The 18,906-nt window shown below is 29.1% G+C and overlaps 6 protein-coding genes and 2 long non-coding RNA genes across 9 annotated transcripts; 3 read left to right on the top strand and 5 right to left on the bottom strand.

Annotated features, from left to right (window-relative positions):
- Nucleotides 1-325: 325 nt before the first annotated feature.
- L(2)05287 (WD repeat-containing protein l(2)05287) lies at nt 326-5,970 on the top strand. The gene is made up of 12 exons (XM_074238660.1): nt 326-567; nt 797-1,001; nt 1,165-1,343; nt 1,432-1,551; nt 1,693-1,880; nt 1,948-2,300; nt 2,369-2,553; nt 2,614-2,777; nt 2,882-3,068; nt 3,135-3,672; nt 5,386-5,504; nt 5,694-5,970. Exons 1-12 carry the CDS (start codon nt 443-445, stop codon nt 5,896-5,898), a joined length of 2,568 nt encoding a protein of 855 aa, XP_074094761.1. The 5' UTR covers nt 326-442; the 3' UTR covers nt 5,899-5,970.
- Nucleotides 3,703-4,341, bottom strand: LOC141524636 (uncharacterized). Its single transcript, XR_012478737.1, has 2 exons — nt 4,185-4,341; nt 3,703-3,980 (listed from the first exon to the last, which is right to left on the bottom strand). It is a non-coding gene; the product is annotated as an uncharacterized LOC141524636 (long non-coding RNA).
- Nucleotides 5,971-6,075: 105 nt separating the features above from the next.
- On the bottom strand, nt 6,076-7,474 carry LOC141524634 (uncharacterized). The gene has a single exon (XM_074238663.1). The coding sequence runs from the start codon at nt 7,327-7,329 to the stop codon at nt 6,091-6,093; it is 1,239 nt and encodes a 412-aa protein (XP_074094764.1). The 5' UTR covers nt 7,330-7,474; the 3' UTR covers nt 6,076-6,090.
- On the bottom strand, nt 7,331-9,380 carry Ppk13 (pickpocket 13). Of its 2 annotated transcripts, XM_074238661.1 has the most exons (6): nt 9,034-9,378; nt 8,778-8,969; nt 8,575-8,701; nt 8,242-8,490; nt 7,638-8,178; nt 7,331-7,580 (listed from the first exon to the last, which is right to left on the bottom strand). In XM_074238661.1, exons 1-6 carry the CDS (start codon nt 9,189-9,191, stop codon nt 7,483-7,485), a joined length of 1,365 nt encoding a protein of 454 aa, XP_074094762.1. In that variant the 5' UTR covers nt 9,192-9,378; the 3' UTR covers nt 7,331-7,482. The 2 variants fall into 2 exon arrangements, with proteins under 2 accessions (XP_074094762.1, XP_074094763.1); XM_074238662.1 differs by lacking the exon at nt 8,242-8,490 and having other exon boundaries at nt 9,034-9,380.
- A 567-nt stretch (nt 9,381-9,947) lies between these two features.
- Ntf-2 (nuclear transport factor-2) lies at nt 9,948-11,669 on the top strand. Its single transcript, XM_074238178.1, has 4 exons — nt 9,948-10,256; nt 10,340-10,411; nt 10,490-10,588; nt 11,391-11,669. The coding sequence occupies exons 1-4, from the start codon at nt 10,149-10,151 to the stop codon at nt 11,502-11,504; spliced, it is 393 nt and encodes a 130-aa protein (XP_074094279.1). The 5' UTR covers nt 9,948-10,148; the 3' UTR covers nt 11,505-11,669.
- A 391-nt stretch (nt 11,670-12,060) lies between these two features.
- Nucleotides 12,061-13,943, bottom strand: Hpd (4-hydroxyphenylpyruvate dioxygenase). The gene is made up of 7 exons (XM_074238175.1): nt 13,832-13,943; nt 13,729-13,755; nt 13,270-13,653; nt 13,082-13,182; nt 12,814-12,891; nt 12,248-12,722; nt 12,061-12,181 (listed from the first exon to the last, which is right to left on the bottom strand). The coding sequence occupies exons 1-7, from the start codon at nt 13,832-13,834 to the stop codon at nt 12,107-12,109; spliced, it is 1,143 nt and encodes a 380-aa protein (XP_074094276.1). The 5' UTR covers nt 13,835-13,943; the 3' UTR covers nt 12,061-12,106.
- On the top strand, nt 13,874-18,852 carry LOC141524352 (uncharacterized). Its single transcript, XR_012478692.1, has 3 exons — nt 13,874-14,000; nt 14,070-14,147; nt 18,798-18,852. It is a non-coding gene; the product is annotated as an uncharacterized LOC141524352 (long non-coding RNA).
- Nucleotides 15,002-18,571, bottom strand: Hps4 (Hermansky-Pudlak syndrome 4 protein). Its single transcript, XM_074238166.1, has 3 exons — nt 18,227-18,571; nt 15,862-17,968; nt 15,002-15,779 (listed from the first exon to the last, which is right to left on the bottom strand). Exons 1-3 carry the CDS (start codon nt 18,232-18,234, stop codon nt 15,378-15,380), a joined length of 2,517 nt encoding a protein of 838 aa, XP_074094267.1. The 5' UTR covers nt 18,235-18,571; the 3' UTR covers nt 15,002-15,377.
- Nucleotides 18,853-18,906: the final 54 nt, after the last annotated feature.

The raw sequence follows: 18,906 nt of genomic DNA on the forward strand, positions 1-18,906 counted from the left end.
TAGTAAATTAAAAAATTAATTAGCATGGTTGTCATTTAAAAAAAAAAAAACCCCAATTGCACATTTTTAAACACTAATAAAACTTTTTTTTTTGTCGTTTAGAAAATAATTAATTTTTTGGTTTTACTACCACGTGGTTTTATTAGTAAATCCTCAACGCACGCGTCAGTTCATATTTCGCGCTTTTAAAAATTACAGGTGGCGCTGTCATCTAGTTTCAAAAAAACAATCATAATAGTAAAAAGAAATTTTGAAAATCTGTCATGCAGCCCTCTAGGAGACAGTAAATAAAAAAAAAAAAAAAAAAAAAAAAAAAAGTACATGTGAGAATATGCGTTTGAAAATAAATTAAAGAGGTTAGAGTGATTCCACGTGTTGATATAACATGCAATAATGTTTTAATTGCGTATAAAAATTTTTAAATATATTTTAAACTAACAAAATGAAGGAACAAATGACTAATAAATTATTCAATGCCAATGATGTTATGAATGATGATTTAGTGGTTAAGAGACAAGGCGGTGGAAGTATTATTGATCATCGTCCACTTTTTTCTAATGATGGAGAGTAAGTATTTCAATATCAATCCTTGTATTAAATCCATTTTTTTAATTCAAAATAAAATATGAAAATTAAATTAGCAAACACTTGAAAATTTTTTCATTTAAAAAAAAAAAAAAATTTCTTGCTCCAATTTATTGATTAAAAATTTTTTTAAATGATTAAATGTCTCTTAATCTGTATCGTGATAAAATAATTAACTTTGTTTATTTATTTATGAATAATTATTTTTCAGAACATTGTACGTAGTATGGAAACAAGTAATCAGAGCATACAGCACCCAAACCGGTGATTTTGTACGTGAATTAGAACCAGCGGATAACAAAATTGCTGGAATAGCTTGGTCTTCATATTCAGATGATTTAAGTATCATTATTGGTTGTACCGAAAATGGTGTCTTAATTAATTGGGACACTCATGGACTCATAACTAAAAATTTGGTAATTTTAATAAAAACATAAATTTTTATTTTTTTACTCCATTTTACTTACTAAATTTTTTCTATTAATAAATTTACTATAAAAAAAATTTTAGTCTCTATTAATATTTAAAAATAAAATTACAAATATTTTTTAGATTATTAATAATACTATTTATTTTCAGAAATTGAAAACTAACAAAAATCTAAAAATAAGAAGTTTTCATATTGTTCATAGCACTGACGTAAGACAAAATTATATACAACAAGCTCTTATTACGTACTACGTACAATCCAGTAATAATATTCAACTAGTTCTTTTTGATTTAGAAAATGGAAGTATTGTAAAATCCCACAATATTTAGTAAGTTATTTTTTCTTCTATATAAAACATTTAATTTTTTATTTTAAATTAATTAAACTGGCTTACTAATTTATTATTTAATTTTTAGCGCTAACTCTCCAGATTATTATGTAGATATTATAGGAAATTATGGAACCAATTTAATAGCGGTAGCTCACGATCTTAATTTACATATTTTACAACCGGCGAAAAATTTCTCAGGAAAATTGTAAGTTCTTAATTAATTATTAAAAATTAATAAAATAAGAAAATTAATTTAGCAGATATTTGTTAATTTAAAAAAATTTTTTAAACAAAAAAATGAGAAAAAAAAATTTATATTTAATATTTTAAATCAACAATTTTTTAGGCACAAAATAGGTTTTGGAGGCCGTAGATTCACTTGTGTTGCCGGTCATCCTGAAGAAGATTGTGTTGCGACAGGTGATTCAAGTGGAAGAGTTGCAGTATGGAGACACATTCTTAATCAAAGAGCATCATATGGTTCCTATCACTGGCATACTTTACCAGTAACAGAAGTTGTTTTCAGTAAATCTGGTAATATTCGTAAATAATTAATTTGTTTGGAAATTAATGATTAAAAAATTTATTTTACGTTCAACAGGTGGTCACATGTACAGTGGAGGAAATGAATCTGTTCTTGTGAAGTGGACTCTATCAGACTCTACTAAAAAAGATTTTCTTCCTCGACTTCCTGCGCCAATCAAACACCTTACGATAGCTCCAAATAATTTATACGTCGCTGTTTCGACTTTGGATAACGGAATAATTGTCGTTAATCCTCAGAGAAAATTAACTGCAGTAATTCAGAACTTTACTTGGGGTGTTGGTGTATCCCAGAAAGATCTTTTTCCAGCTGGATTGACTCTTGACCCAAGAACAGGGAGTTTAGTGCTCAATAGTCGGACGGGACATGTTCAATTTTTCGATCCCAAGACAAAAAGTTTACTCTATAATGTAAGTAGAAATTATATCTTTAATATTTATCAAAAATTAGAAATAATATTTAATATTTAATTTTTTAGATCAATATAACTGCCCAAAATTTACTGTCCCAATCACGTAGTATAATTATTGTTAATACAGAAGTTACTAAAATAGCATTAAATTATAATGGATCGTGGATGGCTACCGTTGAAGAGCGTGATGATAAAATATCATGTCCTGAAGTCAGATTAAAATTCTGGCATTATGATACTGAAAAACAAGTGTAAGTTGATTTTTAAAATTTATTTTAACTATAATTAATTTTCATAAAATTTTTTTATAGATTTTCATTAAATACTTCCATTGAACTACCACATGAATACGGTGTTAATGCTCTTCAATTTCAACCAAGAACATCATTTGACGAAGAAGACGTCTTAGCAGTTACAACTGGCGAAGACAATAAATTTAAATTATGGAATTTATCTCAAGCTTCGTCAATTTACAGTTAATATATATATATATATATATATATTTTTTTTTTCTTTTTATTCAATACGTTTAATTTATCAAATATAATAATTTTATTCATTTAAAATAATTTTTAATAGAGAAAACAAGACACTGGCAATGTTATGGAGTAGGTTTATATCGTGAATTGCCAGTATCCGATGCTGGATTTTCACAAGATGGTTCTCTTCTTGGTGTTGGATTTGGTTCTAGTTTAACAATTTGGACACCTGAATCAAATACATTTAAATGTAGTTTAACAAATAATCGTTATCCTCAACAAATTAAGTAAGTAAATTTTATTTTGATAAATATTAAATTAATAATTAATAATTTAATTAAAAATAATTTTAGACGCATTGAATTTGGAAAATTCGAGGCTTGTCATATGGCAGTTTCTGCCTCGTCTGAGCACATAGCAGTTTGGAATCTTTTAACTCTGAGTATGACTTGGAGTGTGCCTTTAAGACTTACAACTCTCACCACGGATTCACTGTCAGCTTTTATGGCAGTTTTTACCGTAGATAACACGCTCTTTGTATTCTCGCCGTTGAATTCAACTCCCGTGTACATAAGAAAAAATATTTTAGAAGACAACAGTTCAGTGCTGGCCGCAAGTTTTGTTCCACATCCTCATGAAAAGCGTGTTCTGAACTACAAAAAATGGCAGAGAAAATCTAAATTATTTTTCTTGGACTCAAATCAAGAACTTTTGACTCTTGAGACGGAGTCCGAAGCCGCTACTTCTTTGGAAAACTTAATAATAGGTCGTGGCTTACCAGCGACAGCTTTTAGTCACATGTTAGCGAAAAAGACAGCCAGTAGTATTGAGCGCGAAACATCTTTCTTCCACGATCAATTTAATACTAGCAAAAAAAGTATTGCTGAAGAGGTAAGGATTGTTAAAATATTTTTCAAGCTGTTTAATTATTTTATTTATTTATTTATTTTTTCATTTTCTATTTTACTACAATTATTATCTTTTAAAAAGTCTTGAGAGTTTTTTGGAAAATTTTATCTGAGACATTAAGTAGATCTTACAGGTCACTGGAATGATATTTTGTCAAGTATACCAGCCAGCTTGATCCTGGTATGTCAGTGTTTTCTTGACAGACGATAATTTCTACAACGTCGTACTAAGTCAAATTTTCTGTAACGTAGACAGTGCCATTGAGGTATCTGTCTCATGTTTTCAAATGCCTATTAAAAAAAAAAAAAAAAAAAAAAAAAAAAATTCAAATAAATTTATTTTGTTAAAAAAAAAAAAAAAAAAAAATAATAATAATAATTTGCAGATAAAATATGACACTGAAGTATAATACTAAAGTTAGCCGACATTTTCAATTTTTTAATTTTTTTTCATTTATTTAATTAAAGCTAAAAAATTATGATAAAAATACTTACGGCATCGGGGTCGCTCACGGGATATCCGTGGACAACTACGCCGAGAATCGTCAAGAAGAAAAGAAACACGATACTGAAATTCATTCGCACTATCTTTCAATAGTTTTATGGTAAAATAGTCCTCGGAAATTCGACAAACTATTTTATTTTATTTTATTTTTTTTTTTTTTTTTTTTTTTATAAAAAAATTTATTTAATTAAAAAATTCTTAAAATTAATAATTTAATTTATAGGAGTTCTGAATCAGTCAACTCAACAGTAACTTTACTACTGGTCTTTCATAAGTCTCGGCATCATTTAATATAGACCGTAATCTCCCCTCCGAGTTTCCTTTTTCTCATCTCTTTCTCGTATTTTCTCTTTCTTTTCTTTACAATTTAATTGTTTATTATAAACAATTTAATTATCTTTATATAAAAAAAATTTCGGAGTATATAAATAACTGGAAAATAATTAAAGACATTTAATAAAATGATCGTTGATGCTTGTAAGTGTCTCTTCTAATTAGACTTCTTAGAAGATGATACATAGCAGAGTAGAAAATATTTAAATAAACTTGACGTGTTGTTCCTTAAATTCGTTACTCACCAGTTTAAGAGCAGTACATATTTTTATTAAGCATCGAGAGCAGTGACCGGAGGATCAGTGCTCTGGCAATTGATCTGACATAATCTGCTGTTGACAAGTGGGGAAGGTGTTAGCTACAAAGTAAACCGTTTATTTTACCAAGTGATCATTCACTTATTATTATTAACAATGATAACAGTCAAATAGTGTTGCCGGAAAATTTATCGCCTATTTTATATTTTATCAGTTGGGTCAACAATAAACGCCCCGTGATTTCTAAGCGCAGGAAATAGAAACAGAGACAAACTTTGTAAGATAAAAAAAAAACAATTTTACATTGACGTGTGAATATACTCATATGTATAAATTCAGACCAATTAATTTAAATGTTTTTTTTTTTTTAATTTTATTTTATTTTATTTTATTATGACAAACAGTGCTAACGCCAGAGGATGTACGTGGGCTTTATAGACGTACAGATGAATCAACCTCGATTCTAAGCAAATTGCGAAAAGTATAAATTTAGGTCGCGGCTTTACCTTAAATCCTACTTAAACTTTTTTTATATTTATAAATTTAGACTATTATTTAATATATTGTAAATTACTGATAATAATCTCGACCTTGATTACAGCTTCTGACGATCCCGGCGCACACGTTACCTTCGAAAAAGATTTTGTATGGACCTTTTGTCTTGTCATTCAAAGCTCATATCGCAGAGAAAGTCAAAGTTCAAGAGGAAAAACCTTCAGGGTATGTTTACAAATAGTTTATAATATAAACAATACATATTGTTTAATAATATTTATTTATTTTTAGTTTATTTGTCTCAGTTGTGACGTTAATTATCTTTTATAAGTTATTTTTAAAAATACTTTACTTAAATTTTTTTTTTATGTAAATAATATTGCAATATTTTTTATATATTTTATATTATTTTAGGGAAGACAACGAATTGTCTACCGACGCTGCCAATGACAGTGATGATGAGGACACAAATAAAATAATAATTAAAGATTCTCCGAATAAGGAAAAAAAATTAATTAACCAATCCAACGTCAAAAATAATATTCACGACGAGTTGGAGACAAATCCCAATCTCATCAATTATGACTGGACATGCGTGGCTGATATTTATTCTAGCTAGACCTTGGAATTCTCTGTTATGTCGTGACTTACAACGACTGTTTTTGTAAAATACATTTTTTTTTTTAAAATACATTTTTTTTTTTTTTTTTCTTTAAATATTTTATTTTATGATTTCTTCGAATTTTATTTTAAAGCATAAAATTCGAGAAACATTAAGTGTCAATATTCTTAATTTTTTTTTTAAATTATTTTAACAAGGTTCAGGCAGAGAATCAAGTTTAACAGATAACTCAACTAATTCTCCAACGATACCTCGCAACATTAAATTATAAACCGGATCTTTCTTCATAATTTCAAGTACGAAATCCCTCCGGTCCTCGTACCGGAATTGAGTATAACTTTCAGGGTTGTTCATTATTTCAGCGCCGAGCTTGCCATCAAGAAGAGTAGTTGGAAAATAGAGTGTCGCTGTAACAACAGCACCAAGCTTTTGTTCTTCATATCCATCAATAATTTCTTCCCACAGTGGATACTCTTTAATAATTGGATTCATTTTTAAACATTCAATTAAATTATTGTAATAGCATTTTATCATTTCCAGAGATTTCGCATCACGGAATTTGCGCGAAGCGCAAAGATAAAGAAATAGAGCAACGTCTGCTGCAAGTGATGAATACCGAAGAAGCTGAAAGTCAATTATGCGGCAACGCGGAGGTGATGAATTGTCAAACATAAGATTATTAGACCACAAATCACCGTGGCTTATGACGTTGCGTCTTTTTGATGAAGGTTTTATTGCATCAAAGACTTTTTTACAAGCCTCAGAAATAAATTTTGTTTCTAAATTCATATCTTCAGCTATTTTTACAGCGACATCAACCCCCGCACAGTACCACTGATACTGAAGTCCTGAAGTGAGAAAATAATTTTGCTCAATAATGTGAGGGTAAACGTCAATAAGCGGCCGTCCAAGATGTTCTTCAACAACCAGAGATGCTGCGTGAAGATTTGCCAGAGCTCTTAAACCAAATTTTATAAATTCTTCATCCAAAATTTTAGTGGAACACATTTTAAATCCTTTGTGTCCTAAATCTTCCAGGACCAACGCATCATTTTTTATTAAATAACAACGAGGACCCCAAATTTCTCCAGTGTACTCTACTAACATCTTCGGAACAAGATCTTGGAAGAATCCAGTCTCCTGACGAAAGACCTCCATGTTTTTTATGTACGTCGCCTGGTCAGGATAATCGTACGGCACAACTTTAACGAAGAAATTTTTTTTCACAAAAGAACCATCTAAATTTTTCACCACAACAACCAAGCGTAAGTGTGACGACAAAAAGCCTATTTTTTCATCTGAATAATTTTTTAATGAGTACGCTAAAACCTGCACTTGATTTCCGACTTTTCTCTTTGCAATTTTTTTAACGTCATCGTTGGTAATGATTTTTGTAAAATCAAACGAGCTTGCTGTTTCACAAGCCATAACTACTGACTACTTATCAATGCATCGAGTTTAACTTGAACTTATATACACTTCTAAAGCTATTTATTCAACAATTTTTATCGTAATACAACAGCAAATATTTTAAATACATTTTATAATAAATGTATTTAAATAAGATATTAATAAAAAAATTTAGTCTTCATCACGTCGTATGAAAAGCCAGTATGGAATTTCAACAATGCTAAGGACACTTGCACCAACAAAGAGACCCAAAGCGCTTCCTACTGAAACTTAAATTTGAAAAAATTTAATAAAAATAATTATTAAATTTAATAAATATTTCTTACCAACAACATCTAGCAGTGAAAAAACAGTGTATCGCTCATAGCGCTTAAATGGTCCAGGTAACATATTAAATTCTAATTTAGTAACAGCCCAAGCTGGAATATTGTCTTCGTCCAAAGTATTGCGATCTTGGATGACTATTATTTCTTCACAATCTGGTAAACAATTATCATTTTCCACTTGAACAATAGCATCTCTGTTTTCAAATCCACATTTAAGTTCCGTCGAATTACAGGTTTTAAATTTATCTGAGTAGGGAAAGAGATGACCGACACATCCACAGCTCTCGTTAAATTTTTTAATTTGAGTTTCGAGCATGCAAGCATGGTAGTTGTAAGTTTTTAGAAGAAATAGATTATCAGTTTCTGCAGGAAATCGACACCGACGATCTTCTTTGGACAGAGATAAAACTCCAGGCTCATTGTAGGTCGGTACTTGAGTTATATCCCAGATTGTTGGAGTTGGATTGCCCCATTGAACTGTTAAAATTATATCACGACCGCCCTTTTCGGTTGGAAGTTCTAGTTGATTCGTCAACATTAACTATAAAAAAATAAAAAAATAAGACCCAGTTATTTTCTAATAAATATTATGTATACTCTTTACGTTAAAGTAAGGATGTGATGCATGCCAGTAATCTGTTTTGTTGGGATAAATTATAAATCTCGCACTTTTTTTATGGTGATCCATTGTGAATTTAGGAAGATGAGGATCTTCGGGAAGTTTTGAGTGAAGACTATTGAATGAAAGACAGCGCCCGAGGTTTGTTGATAATGGAAAAAATAACTTGCAGCAATCAATCACTTGGTCATTCCATATGCAGACTCCAAAAATATCATCACAGTTTGGTTTTATCTGTGTGTGTTTTTTTTTTTTTTTTTTTTTTTGTTTTTAATTAAATTATTTTTAAAAATATTAATTTAAATTGTAATTAGTTACATATTTTCCTAATTGAACAAATTCGTTGGATGTTATTGGTTTCGGCAGTGACCCGTCGTACCCCATTTTTGCCCAGTGACTTAAACGACTTAAAATTGATGTTTTGCGAGGATTGATGCCTGTAATTCTGACAAAAAAAAATTAAATAAGCAGATGAAAATTATTTATAAAATTCTTAAAGCTATTTTAAATATAAAATATACTCTGTTGCATAATCTCTGGCTCGGGAGCTGAAAGAAAAACAAAAATGAAGCGCTGGAAAATTAACTTCCCATTTTAAATAATCTGTGTCCATTGTGATTGCCACTTTACGAGTTATAAAGTCAGAAATAATCCCCATGATCAACGAAGTACAGAGCCACCAACTCAGACCACAAGCAACCATCCAAAAAATTCTGCAATTAAAAATATAATTATTGTTTGCATTTCTATTATTTTATTTAATAAGAAAGTACTTACTTTTCGGACCAGTGAAGCTCATCTTCAACAAGATATTTTATTCCATGAAGACTGGAGTTTTCAAAATATGTTTTTATTATTTTCCATATGCTGAATTTTTTTTTCGGCTCCTTTTTTCCCATTTTTATTTTTTCGCTTGAATTTTTTAGCTTGTCCATTGTAATACGCTATTTAACAATGATTATTCTTCACGGTAGAGTACTTACGCCGTATTATTTACAATAAATTATTCAATAAAGATTGCTATCACAAAACACCGTATAAATTTATCATCTGAAGGATCAGATCATGAAATTCACTTGTAAACAAATAAAAAAAAAAAAAATTATCATCACGCGAGTGTTTATAAATTAATTTTTTTTTTAGAAATAAATTTATAATGAGTAAAGTTTAATAAATAAATTATTTAATTCTTATCAAAAGTTTACAATATTATAATTGTAGTTGAAAAAATTACATTTTTATTTATTTTTTTTTTTTTAATTTTTACATGTCAATTTTTTAAATAATTTTTCAATAAAATAAATGATTAAAATTTTTAAATGTCGGCTAACTTAATTTTCTCATACTGAAGTTAGTTGTCAGTTGTCATGTTTAAAATTCTTATTAAAAAAAAAAAAAAATTAAAAAATCATCAAGAGGCTGCTAACTGTAATGTCATGCAAAATAATGCTATCAATCGATCAGTTGTACTTAAAAATAAATTTAAAACAAAGATGTTCGATGACGGTAATTAAAAAAAAAAAAAAAAAAGCAAGATGGAAGTGATTTCCGGTACCTTTTATGTTATTTCAACTCTGTCCTTCTCTAAGTATAGTGAAAAATACTGCGAGAAAGTGAGAAAGAAATATACCTATAGTGCGTGCGTTTGAATCGTTGGCGCTAGTGTGACTTCTAGAAGGCAGCAAAGATTTTGCGACTTGCGACTGTATAGTCTACTGTATACCTGTAACAGACCCCAATTAATTAATACAGAACTTAATTTTTTTATTTAACCTCACAGCGATCGGCAAATCGGTCAATCGTGATACGATTAAAAGTGTGCGGCAAAAGTTTTTTTTAATAAATTTGTTATATAATTATTCATAATTGATCCAACTAATAACAACGTTATAATGGCGTTAAATCCGTCGTACGAAGCAATCGGCAAGGGCTTCGTCAGCCAATATTACGCACTCTTTGATGATCCTAATCAAAGACCGAATTTAATTAATTTGTACAGCGTAAGTATTTTATTTGTTATTAATTAATTATTTTTATTTTTGATCAACTAGCAAACATAACCTAAATGTGTGGTATCTTGTAGGCGGAGTCATCGTTCATGACTTTTGAAGGCCAACAAATTCAAGGAGGCCTTAAAATAATGGAGAAGCTCAATGTAACTATTAATTAATTTTTTTCCAATCAGCTGTTTATTTAAATCATCATTTTAAATTACATTAAATAATTTTTTTAGAGCCTGGGTTTCCAAAAAATTGAACGTGCAATAACGTCTGTCGACTCCCAACCAATGTTCGATGGTGGAGTACTAATCAGTGTTTTTGGTAGATTGAGGGTAAATATTAATATTAATCAAATAATTTATTATATAAAGTTACGGAATGTTTATAATAATAATAATAGAAATTGCCATAATTTATATGTTTAAAATATTAATAAAAATTAATTTAGCATATTTAATAATTTAAGAAATTTTTTAACAAATAAATAATGGCAAAAAAATTGACAGAAATTTAAAAAAAAAAAAAAAAAAAAAAAATGCAATTTTTTAAAAATCATTTTTTGGAACAAATTTTTTTGTAACTGCTAACTTTAATAGAAAATATTTAAAAAATTATAAAATATCTGGTAAATTAATTTTAAAAAAATAAAGTGATTATCTTGATGGTTGGGCAGACCGATGATGATCATCCCCATGCGTATGTCCAGACTTTTGTCTTGTCGCCTATCGGCACCAGCTTTTTCGTGCAGCACGACATCTTCAGACTCGGGTTGCACAACGAAATCTAAGCTAAATCTAAGCTATAAATCTTTTCGATCGTTCAATCATTATGAATCGTGGTAAAAATAAAATAACCAACCTCAAGGAATTTTTATCACCTTTGCTTGATTCCTAAACTAGTTGACATATCACTTTTATTTAATCATCATTAAAATTATTATAATTAATTCTTTTTATTAATATTTTAACAGAGCATGATCTATTAATTAGTTTTTAATTTTACAAATAATATTAATTTGAATTTATAATTAATATTTTTCATAAAAAATTCTAAAGTAGAATCGAAAAAAAAAGTTTGATTTGATTTTTTTAGTAAAAAAATATAGAAATTTAATAAAATAATTTAATGTTACAGACTGATGACGATCCTCCGCACATGTACTTTCAGACGTTTGTGCTGAAGCCACTGGCAAATTCATTCTTCTGTCAACATGATATCTTCCGTCTTGGTATTCATGACAAATTATAAAAAGAGCAGAAGTTATAAGATTGAATTTTAATAAAATAAAAAAACAAATCTTGAAAGGAGATAAAAATACTGCTCGTTGATTTTTTATCAACAATTTCGAGTAACAGTTTAACTACCAGAGCTGATCTCGAAAATTAAAATAAAAAAAGTAACAAAAGAAATAAATCTTTTTATGGTATCTTTTTTTTTTTTTTACATTTACTCATTAATTTTCTTATTGTAACTATAAACTCAACGCTTTGTTTTACTTTTACATTCATTGCGACATTTTCATTTAATAGTTAGAGTTTTTATACGACAAAATAACTAAAATTTTATAAATAGTTTCAATAAAGAATAATTTAATTTAAATTGCTTTTATAATTATTTTTAACATTTTTTATTAATAACATTTTTTACTAATTAATAAATTCCCTTAATTATTTTAATAAAAAAAAATAAATCCTGGTCAATAATTTGTAATTAAAAAAAGTTTGATGTTAAATAATAATTATATTACTTTAACATGATTAATAATTAAAAATAAGTAGATTCATTGTTAAAAAAAAATAATTAATTGTTTTTTTTTTTTTTTTTTTTTCCAAGTAATTAATGAAGAGTGTTTATAAATTTCCACGTTTTTGTTGCTCTTTTTCAATAGCTTCGAACAGTGCTTGAAAATTTCCAGCTCCAAAGCCCTGTAAGCGAAAATTAAATTACTTGTTTTATAAAAAATTTTTTTTAATTATAAAAATAATACTTACGTTGTGATTTCTACGCTGAATTATTTCAATAAACAGTGTAGGCCTGTCTTCGACATTTTTCGAGAAGATTTGAAGAAGATAACCATTTTCATCGAAATCAATAAGAATTTTAAGTTTCTGAAGAACTGTTAAATCTTCTATTATTTTTGTACTGCTGGACTTCAACCGGTGTCTGAGCATATCGTAATAACTGTCCGGAACATACAAAAATTCAACTCCACGCGCTCTTAAATTTTCAATTGACGTAATTATATTACTTGTATTAAGAGCGATGTGTTGAATACCCGGGCCTCCGTAGTACTCGACAAATTCTTGAATTTGTGACCGTCTTTTTCCTGGTGCTGGCTCATTTATTGGGATTTTCACCGTTTCTTCCCAATTAGTCATTACGATGGAACGGAGTGCTGAGAATTCAGTGTGCAGCTGGGTGTCATCAACAGACCAAAATCTATGGAACTGCAGACACTGTTCATACCTGATGTAATAATTTTTATTTCAATAATAAATTATTTAAATAAATTTTTAGAATAGAATATTTATATTTATTTATTTATTTAAATATTTACCATTTAGCAACTGGCTCCATTTGTTGATCCGGCTGATTACCGACACAATGATCAACAAAATCCAATAAAGTTGGTGGCCTGTAATAATATATATTATCTTAATAATTTATAAAAACATTAAAAAAATTTTTATGAAATTAATTTTTTAAATAAAAAAAATTTTTAAAATTGTTAATTTGCTAATTTTATGAAAATTAATTATAATTTAATTAAAGCAGACATTTAATAATTTTTTTAAGAAATAAATAAAATTATAAACAAAACTTACAGTAGTCTGGTGATAGGATCAGGTTGCACATCAACAAATCCCGGAAGAAAACGCCCTCTATAATTTGTTCTGTCAACTAAAGTGTGTAATGTGTCGCCAAACTATAAATAAATTTTTTTTGTGTCTTTACTCAAAATAATAATTATTTAAGATAAATAGATAAAAAGATTTAAAAAATAAAAATTAACTGTTTGAATGGTAGCCGTCTTAACAATACCGTGTTGATCTTTTTCTTCTGTGACATCTCTAACGATTGTAGCGCCACGGTCCTTCGCAACACGAACAATAGTGTCAATATCTTCAACATTAAAAGCGATGTCTCTTACTCCGTCTCCGTGTCGTGCTAAATGCTGGGACATCTCTTTGTCATCTGGCTCATAGGCAGACTCAAATACAAAAATTATTTTCTTTTGTTTGACAGCATGAGAAGCTAATTTTCGTGAGCCGGTTTCTAATCCTCGGTAACCCAGCGGTTCGAAGCCAAATCTCGCGCAATAAAAAGCCGCTGCTTGCTTTGCATTTCCTACCCATAATGTCAAGTGATCAAAAGCCAGAAATTTTCCACCGGTAGGCTAAAAAATATTTAATTTTTTAATGGTACTAATTTAATTAAAATAGAACAAAAAAAATTTTTTAAATAAATTTACTTTTGGGCCTTTATCCGTGTAAGTAGTCTGTAAAAATTAAAAAATATATTTTTATATTAAAATAAATTTTATAGCAATAAATATTTGTGCTAAATTAACTCACCATAATTTCGACTGTAAATTAATAATTATTTTTTTAATTTTAGATGATGATAAACCAGCTATTTCTTGATACAAACTGCTTTTGAGACTCTGCTTTTGAGCATTTAAATAAGAGAGACTCGAAAGTGGGTAGAACCTAAATCTTTAAAGCAATTGGCTGGAAGACGAAGGTTTGTTTACCAAACAAGTTTCAAGTTTTTATTTTATTATAAATTAAAACAAGATTATTAATTATCTAGAAATATTAAAACCGGATTATCACCAAGTAAGCGCATGATTTCTACCAACTTATTTCAAATCACTGCTAAAACAATCTTGTAAGTTTTAAATCTAAAAATTTTTAGTTTTTAAAAAAAAAAAAAAAAAAAAAAATAAATCACTTTTTAAAAACTTTGAGTGCAATTTTTTATAAAACAACAATTAAATTTTTTTCCAAAACTATTTTTCTTATTCATACGCTAAAAAATTTTTCCTGTAAATAATTTATTTATTATCGTCATAAACAATTACAATATTTATTAATTCAAGGATTAAAATTAAGACGCAATGAACGAAGTTATTCTGCGTAATTTGCAATAAATAATAGTTGTTTATTATAAAAATTTTTTTCAATACAATTAAAAAAAAAAAAATAATATTTAAATGAATTTTATAAATTAAAAATAATTACATAAATATTTTCATTTAAAGTAAAGGCAATCAACTATTACAGAGTGGATAATAAAATAACACGGCATAGTTAATAGTCAATAAAAAAAAATTTAGAAAAGTTTTACGCGATAAATATGGTAATTAACTTAAACGACTTACTAAGATGAATTAAAATAAAATAAAATAAACGTATATAATTTTTAAAGTTTAATTTTATTCTACAGGAATCCAATCAACCTTAAATTATAATAATAAAATATTTAAAGTAAACAATTCAATTAATTAAATCATAAATAATTTTTTTTTTTTTTTTTTTTTTTTTTTTTTTCATATCTAGATAAAATACTGTTTTGATCGATATTATGCTTATGATAAAATTCTAAAAAAAAATTCTATACCTAAGGGACTGATTAAATATTGCAAGACTAATAATATATAACAATGATAAACTTATTAAGTAATTAAATTTATCTATTAATATTTAAAATAATAATCTAAAAAATTTCGATGATTTAGTAGCAATGTACCAGAAAAAATGGAATGGCTTCGTAACGGACAGTTAAACTTACATAATTGCGACGGATTATTATAATTAATATAATTTTAATTATCTAAAAAAAAAAAAATCAATCAATTAAATAAATATGATTGTCATTAATTAAAATTATCAAGACGTTATTTATCACATACATTATTTCTTCTTAATCAACAGACGATTAATTCCTCAGAAAGTTATATCAAGTGAAAAAATGTGATCAGTTACAAAAATACACATAGAAAATAGCTCAGGAATCAACCTGATGATTAATAAACAGATTGTAAATGTAGCAAATAGTTATTGGCATTTTATGTAGCAGCAAATTCTTAAAGAAAATAAGCAATTGGCAAGGATTTTTTTATAAAATAATTATTCCATGATCACGCTCGAGGCGACGTTTTGCTTTCAGAGGAACGACTCCCATGAGATCAGCAGGTGTTGGTAATCCACCTGAAGTACTGGACGCTACGGCTTGCTGATAAAAAACTTGAGTCTTACCGCACTGGCTTCCATAGACAACGGTGTCGTCAGTCCTTACAATAATATCAGTGAGATTGCTGGACTCTGTGAAACGATTGTACAGAGAAGAAACAATGTCTAGCTCTGTAACACCCCAGAGACCAGAACGATCTAGTGTATCCCACTGTGGATCAACATTGAGCACACTGTAAAGCTCCTTGTGTTCACCTGATGGCAAAGGGTCCACACAGTGCTGCAAACGGGACTCTAAATTTCCTAGTGTGTTGATTGAAGTCTTCCACTAGAAAAAAAAAAAAAAAAAAAAAAATTAAATTATTTATTGATTTTATTTATTAATTTATTTATTTATTATTTGAACTTACAAGATTGTGGATTAATTCAGGATTATTAGCAGTACCATCTTCCATTAGAAGAAACAATACCATACTATTTTGTCCGCATATAAAAAGTTCAGCTTTCTCACAATTGCCTTCCTTAGCTTCTTTATCACTGAGCCAAAAATCTTCTTCATCTTCATCACCATGACCCGTCTTAATATGTTCAGATTTATTGCGAGTAATTTTACTGGAGAAAGTAGATAAATCACAGAATTCACTGGGAGTAGTTTCTTTGCTACAAAATCCACTTGTCCGGTCATCAGTCGCTAGTAAACTCAGCTTAGACATCAAAGGAGTCAATTGAAGTCCTTCAAGCTTACGTCTAGGTAAATCAAACGACATTCCCGACTCCGAGGATGCTTTTTTACGATCATCACTGTCTGCTGGCGCATTAAGACTCTTTAAAGGTAAACTCATTGACCTGCGATAACTCTCCTGACGACTTTTGTTATTTAATTTTACATCTAGAGGGTTAGATCGCAGTTCAGGTAGCTCAGGAATCACAGAATCAAAACCATCAATATGATTTTCATTGTTAGGATTTTTTTTATCAAATCCTGTTTGATCGCAGTCGATCGTTCTATTTATCAGTGATTTATGTCTAAAAAAATCCGTACTTTGTTCTTTAACTAACTCTTGATAATGCGATGAAATATAGTGAGTGTACAAAGATTGAGATACAGGACGCCCGTCGTACCTAAAAACTGGATACGAAGGATCTGTGATAGTATTAAATAACCTTTTATTTAAATAATGACCCTTGCAATCAAACTCCGAAGACTCTAGCGAAGACTTTGAATTACTTATGTTGCACATAATACTCATAACAAATTTTTCAGTAGCATCTCGAGTATTTTCCAAGTCTGTTAAGCTAGAATTTCGACGATGCCACGGTTGGTGATTTTTTTTCTCTAATTTTTCTCGAGCAGCGCTCCGAAGTTTGTTAAAACGCTTGCATCTCAGCGCCTCTTTAACAACATCAGGAATATCATCATTTTCTTTTTGCACTGCAACTTCTTTTGGCTTTTCAAAAATTTTTTCCTCATCAGTTCCCTTGCAAATAGACACAGCATTGCCGTGGAGAATTCTATTAACATCTTTCAGAGGCGTAGAACAAACACTCGGCGTTAAAGGATTAGGATATCTCGGTTTAAATTCTTTCCTTTCAAAATTAGCCAGTGGAATCGAGGGTGGACGCTTTGGTTGTGAAAATTCTTTAAGCAATTCGGGATGTTCGGGCTCCCCTTCTTCAGGGACTGTAAAAATACGGGACGTATCTCTCTTCATGCCAGACGGCAAGGAAGACTTTTTGTATTTTTTCACAATATCTACCGACCCAGAAGTGTTGGAGAATTTAAAATTATCATCAGAAAATTCTACTGGCTTTCGGTGAATGTAAACTCTTAATAATTGAACTCCAACTGGAAGATGAAAGTCAGTTTGTATTCGATCAGCTGGCGCATTTATCCGATAAGGATCTGTTATCACTAATTGTTTAGTTAACTCAGCGCTTAATTGAGTAGCCACTACTTTGTTGTTATAAAACATTGCTCCGCCGAGAATTCCACTCATTTCTTGACAGTATTGCAAGATTTGCATCGATTCAAGGAAGACGTTGCTTGCAGTGCTAGGTAATTTAATCATCGGCATATTGGAAAATAAATTAGCGCTGTACTGCAGTATTGGAAGATAAGTCTCAAACATTTGATAAAGTTTTTCGGTGAATTTATTGCGCTCATTATTAAATGACTGTGAAATTGTGTCAAGATTGCAGTGAAAAAACTTCAATATTGACTCAAGACAATTAGCACGTCGTTCAAGAATCCAATCTTGAATATTGCGGTCGGTACCAACTGCTAAAATATAATGGTTGAATTTTTTTAAAACAAACTTTCCACCTTGAAGAGTTATTAAGTTTGGTGATGAAAAACATGTTGATAAAAATTGATAAGCTCCCATTAGTTGACCTGCCAGAGCTAGACGTTGGGCTGGTGAGACCCAAGCTGGATGGAAGTACATCACGGCTTCAGCTGGGTCGTCCTCTTCTTTACGACACCTTGTCGTGTCGTAAATAAAGACAATCATCATTTCTCTGCAAAATAAATAAATATTTTATTTTATTAGGTATAATTTTTATTTATCGACTCACACTAGCTTGAAGTTTCCATTATCTCTAGTAAATATCAATGAATTAAATAGTGACATGTCTTATGAGAAATAAATTACGCGTTTAAAAATAAATTAAAAAAAATTATTGAGATCCAGGCTTGCAATAAACTATCTGTCGTTAGTAAACAATCCATTATCTCACCGGTGTGTTTTAATTAGATAAAAAGATTACGCAACTTACTTGGCCATAGTGATGATTTTACGACTGACGTGACAGTCGGCTCAAAATCTTTTTTAGTGTAGATTATTTGACAGCTGTCCTTGTAATTAGTTAAACCATGCCAGTGGTCACATACTATTTGCGACAATAAGTTCGATAAGAATCTTCATTTTATATTTTTTTTTTAATATTTATGTCCAACAACTGGCATAATACACTTGTCGCGCCATGATGTTATTGATTTGAGTGATAACAGATGAGAATTAAGTAGAGAAGAGGAGAATCTAGACTACGGTTAGAGTTAGATGACTACTATATCAGGAATACATGCTTGGATGCTGCGTAGTAGACGGATAACCTCCCACGTCGATGAGAAAACTTTTTTTTATCACAATACTGTTGATATTTTTTTTTTAACACAGAAAAAAAAATTACACTGAAGTTAACCGATATTAAAATTTTTTTTTGTTTAATAGCAATAAATTTAATTAATAATTATTAAATTACGCGTTTAAAAATAAAAATAAAATTATTAGAAATTTTTTAAAACATTTTTTTAATTGTAATCAATTTTTTTTTTTAAATTTGACAGCTATCAGCTAACTTCAGATTTTAAAAATAGACGCCATCTTGGAAATGCGCGCGCATTTAACTTTAGCGCCAAAAGTTAAAAAAAAAAATTGGAGGGAAAATAAAGTATG

The sequence above is a fragment of the Cotesia typhae genome, unplaced genomic scaffold (genome assembly GCF_013202065.1).
Source record: "Cotesia typhae breed Kobodo isofemale line unplaced genomic scaffold, CoteBio_Ctyphae contig_22, whole genome shotgun sequence".
In the NCBI taxonomy this organism is placed as follows: domain Eukaryota; kingdom Metazoa; phylum Arthropoda; class Insecta; order Hymenoptera; family Braconidae; genus Cotesia; species Cotesia typhae.

What these genes read in the sequence shown, in the direction of transcription:
- LOC141524634 (XM_074238663.1), bottom strand. Translation starts at nt 7,329, where the DNA reads ATGGCTTGTGAAACAGCAAGCTCGTTTGATTTTACAAAAATCATTACC.
- Ppk13 (XM_074238661.1), bottom strand. Translation starts at nt 9,191, where the DNA reads ATGGACAAGCTAAAAAATTCAAGCGAAAAAATAAAAATGGGAAAAAAG. An exon ending in TTGTTCAATTAGGAAAATAT is followed by an intron (nt 8,491 to 8,574) that starts GTAACTAATTAC and finishes AAACACACACAG; the next exon opens with ATAAAACCAAACTGTGATGA. An exon ending in TTCACTGCTAGATGTTGTTG is followed by an intron (nt 7,581 to 7,637) that starts GTAAGAAATATT and finishes TTCAAATTTAAG; the next exon opens with TTTCAGTAGGAAGCGCTTTG.
- Ntf-2 (XM_074238178.1), top strand. Translation starts at nt 10,149, where the DNA reads ATGGCGTTAAATCCGTCGTACGAAGCAATCGGCAAGGGCTTCGTCAGC. An exon ending in ATTTAATTAATTTGTACAGC is followed by an intron (nt 10,257 to 10,339) that starts GTAAGTATTTTA and finishes GGTATCTTGTAG; the next exon opens with GCGGAGTCATCGTTCATGAC. An exon ending in GTGTTTTTGGTAGATTGAGG is followed by an intron (nt 10,589 to 11,390) that starts GTAAATATTAAT and finishes TTAATGTTACAG; the next exon opens with ACTGATGACGATCCTCCGCA.
- Hpd (XM_074238175.1), bottom strand. An exon ending in ACACGGATAAAGGCCCAAAA is followed by an intron (nt 13,654 to 13,728) that starts GTAAATTTATTT and finishes AATATTTTTTAG; the next exon opens with CCTACCGGTGGAAAATTTCT. An exon ending in AGACGGCTACCATTCAAACA is followed by an intron (nt 13,183 to 13,269) that starts GTTAATTTTTAT and finishes ATTTATTTATAG; the next exon opens with TTTGGCGACACATTACACAC.
- Hps4 (XM_074238166.1), bottom strand. An exon ending in CTGAATTAATCCACAATCTT is followed by an intron (nt 15,780 to 15,861) that starts GTAAGTTCAAAT and finishes TTTTTTTTCTAG; the next exon opens with TGGAAGACTTCAATCAACAC.